This window comes from Nematolebias whitei, chromosome 11 (genome assembly GCF_014905685.2).
Source record: "Nematolebias whitei isolate Nwh7 chromosome 11, NemWhi1, whole genome shotgun sequence".
NCBI lineage: Eukaryota > Metazoa > Chordata > Actinopteri > Cyprinodontiformes > Rivulidae > Nematolebias > Nematolebias whitei.
In genome coordinates, this window is record NC_056508.1 from 36,621,657 (window position 1) to 36,639,070 (window position 17,414).

Sequence of the window (17,414 nt, forward strand, 5' to 3'; positions counted from 1 at the left end):
CCTCGATGTCGCCCTTCCGATCTTACCATTTTTATATATATATATATATATTTGAGGATTATATATATTTTATATAGGGATCAGAAAGTTCTCTTATCTTATTTCAGCTCATGTAGTCATTTCATACTGAAAAATGATACACTTTATTCTCACTTCCTGCCAGCAGCTTCTGTATTATGAGACCGCCTGTATTTCAGTAACAGTCCGAATGTCAACAGTCTGTTTTTATATATTTGAGTAAGTAATAAGTCACTAGAAACAGTTTAATTTAAATATCAACTCTGTATAAGTTACAGTATGGTCACACTTACTCATAGCAACATTAATTTTATGTGACTGCCTGTAATTCAGTTCAGCTCATCATGTCAGTGTAAAAACAACTGAACAAACTAACAAAAGCATAAGCAACAAATACTTTTAATAATAATAATAATAATAATCTGAAAGCAGGCGCTGGCTGTTTTGACTGTTTGGTGATGTGATGTTTTGGTTTATAACGGTACTCCCACAGCACATGCAGCAACAAAAAAGTCTTTCTATGTGAAAATTTGCACTCGTTTATTTTGCTTAACAGAACCTGCAACATTTAACAGGAAAACATAGTTCAAAAAGTAGACATTGTGTACTTGGAAGTAATCTTGAATGTTGACCTCAAAGCATCTTGGGGGAACAAATATAGCATTTTCGATAACTTTGAATAGCTTTAGCAGAATTAACTTCTTCTAAATTTAAATTTGGTAAATTCAAGTCCTCTATTTTTTTTTAAAGACAGTTCTCTTCAATAAAAGCATACAGGAGAATGGTGATTTACACAGAGTGAAGCAAAACTAAGCATCACCTGATGATGTCGCCAACCTCTCAGTACTTTTTCCATCCTCATATCTACCACAGTCTCTGACTCATGGTGTCAGTTTACAGTTAATAACAGAGACTTACATAAATGCCAAACCAGAACAGGAAAATAATATGAAAAACCCATTTTCACACTCAGAAACATCATAAATGGTCAGAAACATTGCACACATAAATCCTACCCAGCATGCTTTGCAACGCTCACACCGTCTCGGAGACATGACTCACACATTTCCTCACATATCTTTACTTTAATACAAGCAGATTTATTAAGAATATTGATGACACACAGCAACATTGTAGTTGGTTTATAAAAGTAGTTAATCACAAAGATCGCCAAAGTGTGTTAATTCATTATAGTAAATGACATGAGTGAGACATCTGACACACATTGAATGCATCACTCTGCTTCAGCACACCAGTGTTCTGCTCCACCTCATTAGTTCAGATGGACCGGATTATTAATTTAATAATTAATAAATAAAATTAATAAAAATGGATTAATAAAAGCTCTCAACAACTTAGCTCCATCTTATATTAGAGATCTTATTGTTCCATATATTTCTAAAAGAGCAGTTCGCTTTTAGACTTCAGGCTTACTTGCGGTTCCTAGAGTTTCCAAAAGCAGAATGGGACGAAGATCTTTCAGTTATCAGGCTCCTCTCTTGTGGAACCGACTTCCAGTTTCTGTCCATAAGGCTGACACATTGTCCAGTTTTAAGACTGGGATTAACGCTTTCCTTTTTGATAAATCCTATAGTTAGGGTTGGCTGTTATGCTGCCATAGGCTTAGACTACTGGAGGACAAATTGACCTAATTTCCTTAAATGAATTGTTAAAATTGAATAGTTTTCATTTGAAATTATTTCCATCTTTACAAGTGATTCTCATCCTGCCATTGTGTATCTGTTCCTCCATCCTGTCCTCTCAAACCCAGCCAGTCGAAGCAGACGACTGCTTGTCCTGAGCCTGGTTCTGCTAAAGGTTTCTTTCTCACAAGAGAGTTTTTCCTTTCCACTGTTGCCTTCATGCTTGCTCAAGATGAGTCTTGTGATAAAATTAAATTCAAAGCAGTCTGCTCCTCAGATAAATAACATTGTTAACTTACTTTTTATATATATATGAATGTTTCGGTTCAGTGTCCTGAGATGACTTCTGTTGTGACTTGGCGCTTTATAAATAAACTGAATTGAATTGAACTTCTGAAAGCTCACTTCTGACCGGGACATGGGAAGCTTTACCTGTGATTTACGAACCATTTTGAGTCGTGTTCACATTACAGACAGTCTTACAGTGTCAGCGACAAAATCATATGATAAAAGTTAGTACTTTAGCTTCAGATTTGCTTTTTTAATCGGTTTAGCGTTACAAAGCTAAATTTTTAGTTAGCGAATTAGCAGTAAGCTAAGCTAACTTTTTGGTTGGCTGTGTCCACCACTGGCAAGGTGGATAGGAGATCTGCACAAAGCATACAACCTTACCCTAAGGCACAATTTGGTCCCATTGACACCCATTATAATAACATATTTTTGATGTACTGTTACCCTGACATAATGTGATGCTTTCATCATGAAAACCTAATAGATCTAAAGCCCCTTTCCCACGGGCATGGCTATACGCATCTCGCATCGACTCGGCATCGGTCATACGTGTCTCTAATGCTTGTTACCACATGGTTTTTGGAATCGCCTCAGCTGTGGTTCCAGGCAAGCCGCACACAACTGCATCTGGATCAGTTGGTGTCTACTTTGCTGATGAAGAAAAAGAAAGGGCAAACTCAAAGTTCTCCATGGCCGAGTTGGAAAATAACATCATCTGAGTGTTGACGAGTTCCCACCTGCAGACGATCCTGCCGTATGAGTGAGGGACACACTCACAATGGAGACATCTACACGAGTAGAAATGAGTAGATATGAAGTGATCCCCCCCCCCCCCCCACATAATTTTGCAGCCCTCTAAAGAGGATGAGGAAGATGTTACTAGCAGTGAAGATTCCTCTGAGGGCCAGGAGGGATCAGAGGAGGAATTCCCACCGCTCACAGAGAGGCTTTGCCAAGTATTTCACTTTTCACCTTATTTTTGAAAAAATTGCACATTTTGTGTTTATCTGACAAAAATTGTATAAAAATGTAAAAAAATGTACATATAATATGAAAAACAAAATCAAATACCTTATATCAACAGTTAGGTCTGAAGTGTTTGAAAAGATTTGATGTAATGGAAGTAGAAATTATATTTATAAATGACATTTTTATCAGACTTTTTCAGACTAGGCCTCAGGATAAAAGGTATAAGGGTTTTGAAAAAAGTATTATTGCTCCAAAAATAATATTGCATCATATTCAGTGTTATCAATTATTGATCTAGTCAATAACCTCAAACCAAATATTCCACTTTGCACAGAGACATGCCTTCGTTATAATAATGGGCTTACGTGTATTCATTTTTCAGTTTTTGAGTTGTTTACGTCCAAGAACCGAACGCGACCGAACATTGAACGAGTCACGACGAGAGAAGTTCAACCAAACTGAGCGCACTTCCGCTCAGACTGATCACATTTTAGTAGAATTTATAAATAAAAAAAATAATCCCAACAAATATAATGAAAAGTATAATGAAAGATATTTTAGTCCAACCAAAGTAAATCCCGAAACGGTTTTAAGCTAAACTTGTACAAAGATACAGATTAGTACATACAGCAGCCAGCAATAAAAACTACAGTGAGGAAAACGCTAATTTAGTCCTGTATGCACTAAAAAGTTGACTGAAGCCAGTCATCTGTTTAATTATTGTACAAATTGCTAAACATGAAGAAAGGTTTTAGCGGGATAAGAAAACGTTTTTTCTTCCACTGACCTGCCCTCCGATGGTGATGTCGAAGAACACAATCGGGTTATTGGGGTTTGTTGCCTGAACAGACATTATGGCGCTTTTCCAGAATCTTTTATTGTTAAATAAAACAAGATACCGTTTGGAAAATTACTTGCGAATCATTTGAACATGCGGAACATGCGTAGTTGTGACCAACGGAAGCTCACGAGAGACAAGTTACGAGTTGCAATTAGGGACAAAAATCTTCCATGGACAAAACGCGCAACGGGATTCTAACAGAGCGCCCACCCGTGGTGGAATAGCAGACGCCATCCACACACACCGCTTAAAAATAAGGAATACTTTTGGGATATCCTGATGCATGCATACTTTTGGGACATTTTCAAGCGATCAAACTTAACGTTACAGAATTCCCAAGAAAGTATTAAATCGTTATCGTTATTAAAAACGAGAAAACGCATTTCTTATTTAGTCTGAAGCATGTTCAATGTAGAAAAATCTAAAAGTTAAGTCAGGTCCTCTGGATGGATTAAAAATAAAATAAAAACTAGTTATTTCTCATTCTAGGTATTATACAACTTTCTACATTAAATCGATTTTAAAAAATGGTCTTACATTGTAAAAGATGTACAGGATTGAAAAAAAAGAGCTCAAAAACACTACAACTCATTGCTACAAGCCAAGGTTGTCAGAGGTTTTCACACATGCTTAGACATTTGTTATGTGAGACTCAAAACCATCAATCATCTTTACCCACTTCTTCCTTTTTGGGTGGCAGGGTCACTGGTGCGCCCATGTCCAGCCATCACTGTGCGAGAGGCAGGGGCCACCCTGGACAGGTCTCCAGTCCATCAGAGACAAAACTGTTCACTCTCTCACTCACACCTAGAGTTACCAATCAGCCTAACATGCATGTTGTTGGTCTGTGGGAGGAAACCAGAGTACCCGAAGAAAACCCATGCATGCACGGAGAGAACATGCAAACTCCACCCAGAAAGGCCTGGGACTTGAACTGGGGCAATGTTCTCGCGAGAGGCAGCAGCTCTACCAACTGCGCCACCCTGCTCAAAACCAGGTTTTTTTTAAATAATTAAAACATATTCAAAGCTTTAGCAGATTTGGGCTTCTCGTGTGTACTTCCAAATCTGTGAAATCATAAAATTTCTCAAGAGCATAATTACTGCTCAAATTCAAAAAAGTTGCCTAACAGCACAAAGACCTGTGGAAAACTTTGGCAGGACGTTCATTAGATGTCGCAGCATCATCCGCTCATCAGACCACAAAGCAACAAGGTTAATGGAATATAGAGGTAGATTGTGCCAATACAAGGACTTAAATCTCACAAAGATGGGAAAAAAAAGTAAATGTTCACATATGTAAAACAGACTGACAGATTATTTTTTGTGTCTATAACTAGAAGAGCGCTAAAACTATTTCAAAGTGCAGCAAGAACGCCGCAGAAAACTTGTGCAGTAAAGATTTTATTTTCATGGCAAACAAAATTCCACAGTTTAACTAAACACATAGTTCCACAAAAAAAAAAAAAATTTCAAATTATTGTTGAAAACATTTAGCAGTAAAGGTGGCGGCAGACTCAGAAGCAAAAACATAGAAGAACAAGTTTTAAGTGAAGTAATAAGGTTTCTTGACGTTCACACCGTACTCGGAAAGAGCAAGAGTCAAGTCCTCCATCGTCAGAGTGTACTTCTTGTCCTGTGAAAAATGATAACACTGATTATAAAAAAAAAAAAAAACATTTTTTAACACAAAAAATAAAATTTCTTTAAATTAGTAGACAACACCCCTGTCAGTGGTGCTCATGTACAACTCAAAACGTTTAGATGGGGGCAGCAGATTTAAAATGCTAAATTTAATCCTCACCTTTGTCTTACTTCTGGAGCTTCCTGAGGCTGTTCCCTTCATTTTGCAGTACTGAAGCGCATCATTTGCTATATCTGAGATAAACTTCTGAGAAGCAAGGGAGATCAGACGGATTCTACGAAAGTGGAAAAAGAAACATTGTTTTCATCTTTTTATCTCATTTTTCATAGAAACTTGTAAAGAAGACTCTTTAAATATTTTGTTTTATTAAAATAAAATAAAAACCTGATCAGATTTCTATATCTGGGTTGCCAAGATATTATTTAATTAACACATTAATGTGATTCAGAACATGTTTCTGTTCAGTCCCTGAGATGACTTCTGTTGTGATTTGGTGCTAATATAATTAAACTATTGCACACAAAGACTGGACAATCTTGTGACTTGGCCACTATATAAATAAACTGAATTGAATAAAAGTCTCTCTTGTAAATTAGTCCTCGTGGCTCAATGAGACTAACCTGTATAAATAAGGGTTGAATGAATGAATGAATGAATGAAATGAATATGTAAATGTACACACATGGAATATGAATACTTGATAAGACAATAAGAAATAATTCTCAAATTTCACTTTTTTCTGCCCTTTTTTTTTTGCCAGGAAGCAGCCAATCCTCTGCTATTTACCCTGGTGCATGTTTGACTACATGAATAATGTGCATTTATTAGACTTTTCATGTTTAACTGCAGCGGCATGAATAATGCTAAAATGATTATCTGGACTATGACTGGTTTAACATCTGAATTACTGAAATGAAGGTCCTGCATGTAGGTCCCACATATTATACTTACATCCTTGGATCAGATGCCTCAAATCCTGCCCTATTGAGGTAGTAGCCTGTAACTGCATCAGGAATCTGAGGGGGAAATTCAAAAGGAACAATGGTAAAATAAAATTTTAAATTAGTAAAAGAATAAATAATCAGACAACCTTTAAACCTGGGTTACTCCATTTATTCACTGTGGTATCATTTCAGTCATTTTATGAAATGTCACAGCATTCATTTATGCCAATCAATGATTAATCTTTGGCATTACAACCATACATTCATATTTACCATATTGCAAAAGTCATAGAAGAGTCAAAGCAGTTCCTAATGTTTACTTACATCAATAAAAATCTAGATTTTTTTTTCTTATTTCCCTGACCTTGAAGCTGATGTTTCATCACTATCCCACTGGGTTTAAACAACTTTTCTTGAACAGCAGTTTACTTGATTTTAGTTCAGCAAGCTCCATAGCTATTTGTTGCTGCAGATAGATTATTTGACCCTTCTGAGAGAGGATAACCAGCAGGATGTCTTCCAAATGAAGCTGTTGTACAAATGAGAATTAGTTTAAGCTTAACAACTTGTCATCATATAAACTATATAATTCCCTGCGGTGATTTTTCACAATGGGAGGTTCTTCCCTTTGTGAACAGTTTAACCCTGGTGGGTACATTTTTTTTAATAAGTTGTGTATATTTGGAGTGCCATTACTGAATACTGCTACTAACTGATAATCACACAAAAGAAGACTGCTGTACTGATCGTTAGGATGACGTGTCTCCATCACGGAGCTGACTGGCTTACTGTGGGAGTGTAATCCTCCAGCTGCATGAGGAAATCTGCCAGAGGTGTGGTGGAGATTGCAGGCTTTATGTCTCCGTTGCTGATTCCACCGGGAAGGTAAACACCGTTGGAAACTGATGAGTCTGTTGATGGCGTTGCCACAGCAGCTAAGGCTCCAGCTGTGAATTTTCAAGTTTCATTAGTTTGAGCAGGAATGTATATATGTATGTATTCATGTATAAAAATAAATAAAGAAAGCAACTTAGTGTCAACATCTCAGTGTTTGTTGTAGACAAGCTAATCTACAACATTGTACTAAGGTTCTTTTCACAAGTTTGTTGCAGGAATTAACCAAACTTGGATTTGGCAGCTTGAGATAGTTTGCATAAAATAATTGCTATTGTTTAAAGGAAACAATATTATTACTAACAAAGTAAGGTTATGGTTTTGTGGTTAACAAGAAATATTTGACAGTGGATACAAAATTATTTAACTTATCCTAACAGCCAGATTAAACATTTCATCTCACTTAGCAAAAACACTCACTATATGCTCACTTAACAAAAAGTTTGCTTCGTGCAAGTCTGTGATATTTGAAGAGTAAAAATAACTTAACAGTAAATTTAAAACTAAGTGTAGCTGTAGGACAAACGCAAGTCATGTGTTGAGCACAATCCAGATATTAGCCGAAAACATAAATGTTACCATTACTTGTAGCCGACGGGATGCTGCTGGCGTTGGTTGCTGCATTATCATTCACGATGCAATTACTAGAAGCTGAAGACGTCGTCGAAGGAACTCCTGGAGTGACAGACTGATTTACGTTGTCTATATTCATGTTGATCTTAGCTAACGCGCTAACCTCGAGAGGCTAACTCTGAAAAACGTCAAGAGATACAAAACACCGCGAGTTTATGCAGTGTAGCTCTAATGCCTGCCCTTTATTGAGCTTTATGTGTTGGTCAAAAAATAACAACAACACTTTATCACTTTGAAGAAGTTTAAAATTACATAAACTAGCTGCTGTAAAATCTAGCTGTCGTCGAACGCTGAAATCATGCTAGTCCTAAGTCACGTGACGTGACCATCTCTGGCGACAGTGGGAATTTTGTCGAATTTGGCCGAAACGAATCCGAACATATCCGAAGTCGCCAGGAAGTTGCGTCTTTTTAGTCAATTGAATATTTTCACGTCTGTGTCCAGTGCGATTTAGTGGCCGTGAGTGCTGCTGATCATTTAGATTTAGATGCGCCATCCACAAACAAAGTAAATAAGTATTACAGTATTCATACAAAGTAATAGAATGTTTATTAGTGCATGCTCTTTGTCAGCCTGTTGTGTTTGATATACTTGACAAGGCAAGACACAAGACAAAAATGGCATGTTTATTTTAGCCGTATTTTCAAGAACAAAATCAATTATTAAGACGTATATAGCTTTAACCCTTTGATATTTTTTTAGAGGGACAAGTCTTTGTATTAGATTTTTTTCTTCTTCTTTTGTTTATTTGACCTAAAAACAAGTCATACTCCGTAATGGCAAGACATGTAGTTTACGAGGTACATTGAACGCGGCAGAAGAGAGAGTGGGTGGGTGCAGCCATGGGTGCAGCGCCATCTCTCTATAGGGCTCTGGGTAGGTGGTGTTAAAGATGGAGGAATGAAGAATTTCGTGTTTCTTGCAAGAAGACGCTTGAGCTCACTTCTTTTACTCTGGATAAACGTGGACTAAGATGGAGGCGGACAGTGGATTGTGATACTCGTATGGGACAAAACAGGTAGGAACGCCAACTTTGTCAACGCAATTCACCAGCGATAGCTAGTTACCCATTACTTCTCTTTGGGTATATCAGAATAGTTTCTTTAATCACCCTACATATAACAGCTAATCAAAGTTTCTTTAATCATCCTACATATAACAACTAATCACTATTTCTTTAATCATCCTACATATAACAGCTAATCACTATTTCCACAGTGGGACTGTTGACGTTCATCGTGTTTAGTTTGGGTCTGCTCCTTTTTCACCGGCAAACATCGATGACAAACAGCAAACGAGTGTGATTCCAAATGAGGGGAAACCCATACCCCCAACACATTCAAATATTTTATTAATCTACTTAATTTTTAGATTGTTGCTTTTAATAGAAGGAACACTGTGTGTGTAGAAGCAGACGGAAACATGCCGGCGTATAAATGGTGCGGACCCTTTTGTGTGCTAAGGGCTATGGTTTTTACAAGCTCTGCTGTGTTAAAGTTCGCAGATTGGCAGAATGACGTCACCCGTCTGTGTGATTGTGGTGGGAGCTGGTAGTCGAGGGGAGAACTACTCCCAGTTTGCTTCTATTCATCCTAAACGCATGAAGGTGAGAACATGCTCATATCAGAAGATTGACAGCTCACTGAACATTGACACCAGAGCCCTATAAAGAGAGTTGCGACACTCTTTGAACTCGCCGATACGCGGTCACGTGGTTCATGCAGCTCTCAATAGTTCCAAAAAGCTCATCCTGTCAGTCAGTTTGAGCGGCTGCTGGCGCAACATAACACAAAAATCAACTTTTCTTACTTTACCTGGCGTCTTTCAGTAATTATTGAGTAGTAACGAACAGATTACTTAACTGATTACTGATTATTTCACAGACTATGCATTTTTTATCAAAGCATTTTTAGAAGCGGCTGATACATTTATCATTAAATTTTAGAAGGAAACGAGACTGCAAACACATATGCTAGAAAAAAAAAGTATATGCAATACAATGATCAATATAGCCATGCCAGTGTTTTATAACGTTACACGCGTTAAAAAAAAAAAGATCATAGTAACACCTGTTATTAAGCTATTTCTGATGTTCTCTGCATGAGAGTGCTCCACCTTGTCCTCCATGCCTGCAGTTCAGATCTGCTCCAGCTTACCTTAGATCATCTGGATGAATTCTTGATTTCTATAGAAGATATTAATTCAACCTTTATTTAAACAGGTTATTCCCATTGAGCCACAAGGACTCATTTACAAGAGAGACCTGAATATAATTGTTGTATGTGTCGTTTTTTTATGACAACCTGGATAACTGAGTTGATTGTGCTTGTAGCCTGACAACTATTGTAAAATTGTAATTCATTGATTAAAATGTTAATTTAAATGAAACTGTTTCTAGTTAAAATCATAACAGATGACAAAATAAGTGTTAATTGTGCAAAAATAAATTTCCAAACAATTTATTATAAAATATGTAAAATGTAAAACAAGCTTTAATAAAGTACTTTTTCTGCCATTTATACTGTTTATTAATGACATAATCTCAAGTCAGCAGGATCACCATCATCATCATCATTATCATCACAACAACACAAAGTGAGAGCTGTAAATTTAATCTGCACAAACATTTTCAATCAGGGCTCAAAATGTTTAACTGTCAAAGAAATGTGCAAGAAAATAAACTAATGTCACTCTACAGGCACATTTAGAGAGAGGACAGTTCAGTTTACAGAGACACAGTCAGGACGTGTGAGACTGAAGGAGGTTCAACCATTTGTTCATGGACCAGAACCAGATGAGAAGAACAGCAGAACTTCCACTGCATGTTGATCCATTGACCAGTGATCACACATGTTGTTCTAAATTAAACTTTGGTACGAACAGTGTTACAATAAGACGTGTCATCTTTTTTATTGAACAATAATCTTCATTCTAACAGTGCCGTTGTAATTTCAGAGACTGAGGAAGAAACAGAAATGAGGCGAGTGAGATGAGGGACAGATGAAAATGTGTCCTCAGAGGACGGGGGCCTGCCAGGAACTGATGATCCAGGATCAACAGGACCAGGAGGATGGATCAACAGGCAGTCAGGGAACAGAGATGAACAACCTGAGGAACAATTAGAACACAAAAAAATACATAAGCAGGACAGAAGAAACTCACAGACAAGAAAATTAACTCAGTCCTGCGAAGAAAAATGTTAACAATGGAAAAGAAATTGACATATTTTTACAAAAGATCAGATGAAGACAACTGGCATGAAGAAGAACTTCCAGCTCCATCTCAATGAACCTGTGATAATTTAATAAGTGTTTTTATTACTGTTCTACAGTTTATTGATGCTGATATATTCTTGGTGATAATTCTTATGTCTTGTTTTGTCTTGAAAGAGTCTCATCTCAACTTGACCCATGATTACCATATGCTAAACTAATAATATAAATCAAATGTAAATGAACAGTCCTGCAATAAATACCAACTTTGTGAAGGTTATGGTGTTAAAGTAATCTTATTCAAACATCTTGATTAAGCTGTTATTGTTTTGGAATACAGAAAATGAGATCTTGAACCTTTGTGATACTTTGAATGCAACATTCAGTTCATGAAGTCATTCTGTGGTTTACCTGGAAAACATGAAAAAATGGACTCATCTCCACAATCATGTTTTTCTTTAATGATAATGTCACAATTTATGCTGCAGTCTTTGACAAATGATCTATAACTTTAACTAAATTACATCAATCTTGTTGTCATGTTGTCATCATTCTTTGTTGAAATCAGGTCTCTTGTAAATGAGTCCTCGAGGCTCAATGGGATTTACTGTCTAAATAAAGGTTGAATGAATCTCAGAAAAAAAGGCCAAATATTTTCTAGTTGAATTCAGTAACTGGAATTACCATAAATTTTAAAAAGACCACCTTTCAATATTTAAGCTGTAATGGATATTTTAAAACGCTGAATTAGACAGAAATAGACCCGTTTAAACCGTCATGCTGCAGAGCAGCTGCAGTTAAAACACAACTATCAATTTAACATGTTTCATTAACTAAAACTGGAGACATGAAGTATTAATGTTGATCAATTGTGGTACAGAACAGTCAGATAACGCTTCAAAATGGCAAAAAAAGTGTCGTATTTTCATCATCTTACCGGAGAAAATACGTTCAATGCTGGAACCGCTGCTGTTTGGAACTATTTGCCGCTGTATGACCCACGTGACTTCCGCATTCCGTTCTTTCTATGGGAGCATCGCAACTCTCTCTTTATAGGACTCTGATTGACACTAATTAGGTCTAAAGCCAAAACATCTAATATAAATATTTTGCTTACATGTATAATTATTTTCATGATATTTCTCAGTGTGTAATGAATCTATAGAATATGTGCGTTTGGCTTTTCTATTATATTTTTAATTTACTAAGATTGGGATTATATATTCAGGTTGTCGCAGTAGCTGATCCAAGAAAGTTTGCTCGCACCAAACTGCAACAGCAGCACAAAATCGAAGATAAAAATGTATTTGAAGGTGAGCATGAAAGCAAAGTATTCAAAACATTTTACATTCTGCCATAAACTGAACCATTAAATCCTTTTTTTTTTATTACTAAATAGACTGGCAGAGTATAGCTGAAAGAGAAAAGTTTGCCGATGCCGTGTTAATTTGCACTCCAGATCGTGTTCATAAGGTAAACATATCTATAAATAACATTTATTTCTTAATTTAATTTCATATGTTCAATTCAGTTTCTGAGTATATACTGTTTTTATTCAAACCGTTTGAAAATTTTGACTTTTCTCTTCGGCTAATGGTTTTAAAAAGCTACTTTCTGTTCCTCAGGATCCTGCTGTGGCCTTTGCAAAGAAGGGCTACCACATCCTTTTGGAGAAACCCATGGCAGTGAGTGTTTGGAGTTTATTATACATAATATAGCTGTTCCTGAGCCCACACAAAAATATATTGAATTCATATTTAATATAAAAAAAAAACGTTTTTTCATCATGTTGCACAAAGACTTAATCCAACTTTTTTGCACAACAATGTGGCTGTGTGACATCAGACAACTGCAGAGGACTGCACAGCGATAGTGGAGGCTTGTACTCAAAATGGCGTCATGCTGTCGGTGGGCCACGTTCTCCGATATGACCCAGTTATTCACAAAATAAAGGTAACTATTAGAATATTTGTTTATTTTATAACAGCTTTGGGTCTTACAAAGATACTTTAGCATTTATTTTTGTAATTAATAGTAATGGCATTTCATTTAGCTAAGACCTAAAGAGGCAACATGTCTAAAAATTAATACTGCAGCACATACAGTGTAATTCTCATGGTACGAAAATAATTATATCCATTTTAGGATTTAGCCAATTCAATTGTTTTTCAGTTATTATTAGTCAGAATTAGTTTTTTTTTTTTTTTTCTAGGAGCTCATTGATGCTGGAGTGATTGGCCATGTGATCCATATACAGCACCTGGAGCCGGTAGGAATGCAAATAAAGCTGAAACTAGCCCATCTGCTTTATCATCAAATACACTTTACACTAACATAATTAGATATCATTAGTCTTGTCTTCCTAACAATTTAAGTGACGTTTGAATTTGGAGATTGCATGGGGCAAAATAAAACGTTTTAATTTGTTATAAAGCTTTTACTGAATCTTGACTCAGTCTTATTTTTCTGTGTGGTCAATTTGAAACATTTTATGTGAAAAAGATTATATTTTGTTACACTTTTAGCATACATTTACATATTAAATTTCAGCCCAGGTCTCTCGTTTATGATAATACAAAAATAATCGTATATTTAACAATAAGCATAATGATTTAGAATTTGTTACAGTGTTTTTAAGTGAGTTTTTCCCATTTCTATTGAAAATGATCAATGTAATCTTACATCAAGTGTTAAAAATGCATCAAATGTTTGTTCCAGGTTGGATTTTATCACTTTGCTCATTCATTTGTTCGAGGGAATTGGAGGAATGAAGCAGAAAGCTCTTTTGCCCTGCTTGCAAAATCTTGCCATGACATCGACCTAATACATCACTGGGCTGGAGCGCGCAGGTAAACATCGCACAGCAATTAATGATCAACTAGTCTTATCTGCAAGGAGAATGCAGTTGGGTCTTAAAAAAAAACTCATGGGAATGTTGATTTGTCTGTTAAGACAATCTGCACAAATAATTCTGAATGCTTCAATCCTGAAAATATTCTTAAAAATCTAATCAACTCTTACCTTGGTGTTGTTAAAGCTGAAATGTACACTTTGTTTCCTGAAAAAATAAATGAATAACTTTGGTACTTGGCAGATGTGTAAAAGTCTCATCATTTGGATCTGTCAGCCACTTCCAAAAAGAAAAGAAGGTACATATTAATTTCTGTCAGTAACAAAGCTGAGATTTTTTCCAGTACTTAACAAAACGGAGCTAAATAGTTTGTTGTTAGCCAACAGGTGCTGGAAATCGCTGCCTGGACTGTTCCATAGAAAGACAGTGCCCGTACTCAGCATGCAAAATCTACCTGGACAGAGTGAAACGAGTAAACATGATCGTTACTAAGTTCCTTATTCTATAAATATCTGACTTCATTATCAGTGAAAAGCATTTGTCGCCTCCTATACAAGTTCTGAAATGCTGTGTTTGTGTGCCAGGGTCACACTGGGTGGCCAGTATCAGTCATATGCTCCAACTCGTTACCCGACATCGAATCAGTAACGGAGGCTCTGAGGACTGGACCGTACGGCCGCTGTGTCTATGAGTGTGACAATGATGTCTGCACCAACCAGGTCTGAACACTAACACAGCGCTGCACCTGTTAATTTACTGTCATGAAAACTCGCGTCCTAACAAAAATGTATACGCTTGTAGTTTACACTGTGTTGAGTGGTGAACAAAGTTTGAGAAATGGTAAATAAATGCTGTTAGTTTTAATCTATGTTCTGACATGAAAATAAGTCATGTGTAATCTCTCTGTGATGGTAATTTCATAATTCATGGACATGTAGATGAACAGATGCTCAGATATATTCATCATTTAACACGGATTCCTCATTTTTCTGGACTGAATAAAACGTGCATTGAATTTAAGGAAATGCAAACGTGAGACGTCATTTACGTTTGACCCATCAAAATGAATGCGGTCATTTATTTACAGAATCAAAGTTTAACATCAAACATTTACATTAATTTGGCAAATTATGAAAATAACAACATAAGCAATCAATCAGGAAAAATCATACGGCCATGATTTTTCCGTTGCTTCACCACAGACATTTATGAAAACTGTACAATTATGATCTTTTACCCACATGGATGTGGGTGAGCATTTTACACAGACATTTCTAAAATATCTGGAAGAATTTCTACTTGAGAGAAAAGTTTAAAGATGAAAGAAGTTAAGAGGGAGTAAGAGGGTGTGTGAGGGGAAGTAAGTGTTTCACCAGAATCGACACTCTCCATCAGAAACCCAGCTCGCCTCGGTACGCTTGGTAGGAAACTTGACCCATTACCTTTCTGATGATAATCAGCAGATATGGTGTTCCGTTAACGCTACCTGTCCAGCGTCTCCTTAGTATGGCTGTAGCTCGTCAGAAGTAGTGGCGAGTGAAAGGTGTTATACTCCCATGGAACTCGGAAGAGCTTGTTGTCATGTCAGGATCATCCCGTCTCTCACAGAACTGAGCAGAGACTGAACAGAACAGAACTTCTCCAGAGCTTCAACAGAACTGGTTGGACTGTGTATCCAGCAGAACTCCAACAGCACTCCATCAGAACTCTCTAGCAGAACTTCCACCGAACCCCATCAGCACTCCATCCGAACTCTTACAGAACTCTTACAGAACTCTTACAGAACTCTTACAGAACTGAGTAGACCAGGAAGTACTGACATTTTAAAGAGCTGTTTCCGGTTCACTTTTGGGAGTATCCCCATTGGACAGAAACAACCAGACGGGGTGTGTTTTGTGACGTAAGAGGTTAGAAGAAAACCAGAATTGTTATGGAAAGATCAGAAATGTTCTCACAGACAGAGAGAGTTTTGTTTTGGCGCGTTTCAGAAACAGGTGCCAAAAACCTCTATATTACGTCTGAGAGGATGTTAAAAACATGACAGTTTTAACATAACAACTTGTTTTGCGTTTTATTCCAACCTTGGACCAACTTACACTTGCTCATTCAAAAGCAGAAATCAGAAAAGGCATAATTACTCTGTAACAGCTTTGACATGAGAATAAAAATCATTACACAGTTAATAAAATTGATTAGTTCACTGCCACATCTAAAATGGTTTGAACTAAGACACTTTGATTATCAACATTTGAAAAATAGTAATGATAATAAAAAGAGAGTGTTCTTTTCACTTGAATCTTCAAGAAAGAAAGTCTCAGGATGGGTGAACCTGTATTTCTGAGTTCAAATCAATGAAATGACAGTCCCTGTCCCACAAGGTTCTTAAGGTCAAGATTTTTGACCTTAGACTTAGTTTTTACATGGGCCTAGTCCACTACAGACACAGGCACTAGAAGTAAGTATGTACACTCCATCCCAAGAGGTTCATCACTTCAACTTTTGTTGTCTTGTTTATCTGTTTGTTTTTTCAGGTTGTCAACATGGAGTTTGAAGGCGGGTTGACAGCAGCCTTCTCGATGGTGGCGTTCACTGAGGAGATATGCAACCGAAAAACAACCATTTATGGCAGCAAGGTATGACCAGTTCAGATTTTGAAATAAAATCTGTAATTTTGAATTGTTTCTTGTATTTTTCTAACGAGCTTTGTCTTCACAGGGGGAGTTGTGCTATAGCGACCAAGAGATTCGTGTGTTTGACTTTCTGACTGAAAAAACAACAAAGCACACAGCAAGCTGTGATGCGCTCAGACACTATGGCATGGGTGGGCATGGTGGGGCAGACTACCACCTCATGAACGCCTTCATTTCTGCTGTGGCAGTGAGTGCTTGCACATTATTCTCCACTCAAAAATCAGCTTATTCATTTTAAAGCTCTTATTTGATATATAACTTTTCCCCACCCTTTGTGTTTGTGCAGAATAATGATCCGTCCCTGATTCGATCAGGACCTGAGGAAACGCTGGTGAGCCATTTGCTTGTGTTTGAAGCTGAGCGATCGCGAGTGGAGAACAGGGTGGTGTACTGCGAGGACTATAGTCGGAGCTAAAAAGATGACAAAGCATTAGTATGTTTGTTATAACTACTAAAGAATGAAACTGGTATTTTGTGCCAGCATGAGTACAAATGAAAGGCCCTAAATCTTGAATGGTGTGTAATAATTTGATAGCAGTTTGTGTTTGGGTGAAGATTTGATAACAGCATGTCAGCTGCTCAGCATGAATACACGTTGGCATCATTGTTTGAATATGTTCTGTTTTTCATCTGTACCAGTGGATTTGTTTTTCTGAACTATTTCTTGTGATACTCAGGGACTAAACAAGTAGTACTGTATAGAAATCTTGGAGCATCTTAATTTTGTATCACTTTATTGAATATTAAAGTGCTGCATTTATTGAGAACATCCGGCCTGATTCCA

General features: G+C 36.9%; 3 protein-coding genes across 4 annotated transcripts in view; 1 reads left to right on the plus strand and 2 right to left on the minus strand.

The window, feature by feature from the left end:
- ppih (peptidylprolyl isomerase H (cyclophilin H)) overlaps positions 1-3,891 on the minus strand; it is a 34,428-nt gene extending 30,537 nt beyond the window's left edge. The window contains exon 1 of the mRNA XM_037684290.1: positions 3,709-3,891. Coding sequence (XP_037540218.1) covers positions 3,709-3,774 — 66 coding nt within the window. The 5' untranslated portion in view covers positions 3,775-3,891. The remainder of the gene's footprint in view (positions 1-3,708) is intronic.
- Positions 3,892-5,248: 1,357 nt separating this feature from the next.
- Positions 5,249-8,205, minus strand: taf10 (TAF10 RNA polymerase II, TATA box binding protein (TBP)-associated factor). Of its 2 annotated transcripts, none has more exons than XM_037684292.1 (5): positions 7,830-8,205; positions 7,140-7,297; positions 6,358-6,422; positions 5,566-5,680; positions 5,249-5,397 (listed from the first exon to the last, which is right to left on the minus strand). In XM_037684292.1, the coding sequence occupies exons 1-5, from the start codon at positions 7,954-7,956 to the stop codon at positions 5,308-5,310; spliced, it is 555 nt and encodes a 184-aa protein (XP_037540220.1). In that variant the 5' UTR covers positions 7,957-8,205; the 3' UTR covers positions 5,249-5,307. The 2 variants fall into 2 exon arrangements, with proteins under 2 accessions (XP_037540220.1, XP_037540219.1); XM_037684291.1 differs by having other exon boundaries at positions 7,824-8,205.
- Positions 8,206-8,727: 522 nt separating this feature from the next.
- Positions 8,728-17,178, plus strand: zgc:154075 (uncharacterized protein LOC556929 homolog). Its single transcript, XM_037684293.1, has 14 exons — positions 8,728-8,895; positions 9,375-9,483; positions 12,318-12,402; positions 12,489-12,562; positions 12,715-12,774; positions 12,935-13,042; positions 13,302-13,358; positions 13,808-13,938; positions 14,184-14,238; positions 14,320-14,412; positions 14,525-14,659; positions 16,472-16,573; positions 16,656-16,817; positions 16,917-17,178. The coding sequence occupies exons 1-14, from the start codon at positions 8,882-8,884 to the stop codon at positions 17,043-17,045; spliced, it is 1,314 nt and encodes a 437-aa protein (XP_037540221.1). The 5' UTR covers positions 8,728-8,881; the 3' UTR covers positions 17,046-17,178.
- The last annotated feature ends 236 nt before the right edge of the window (positions 17,179-17,414 follow it).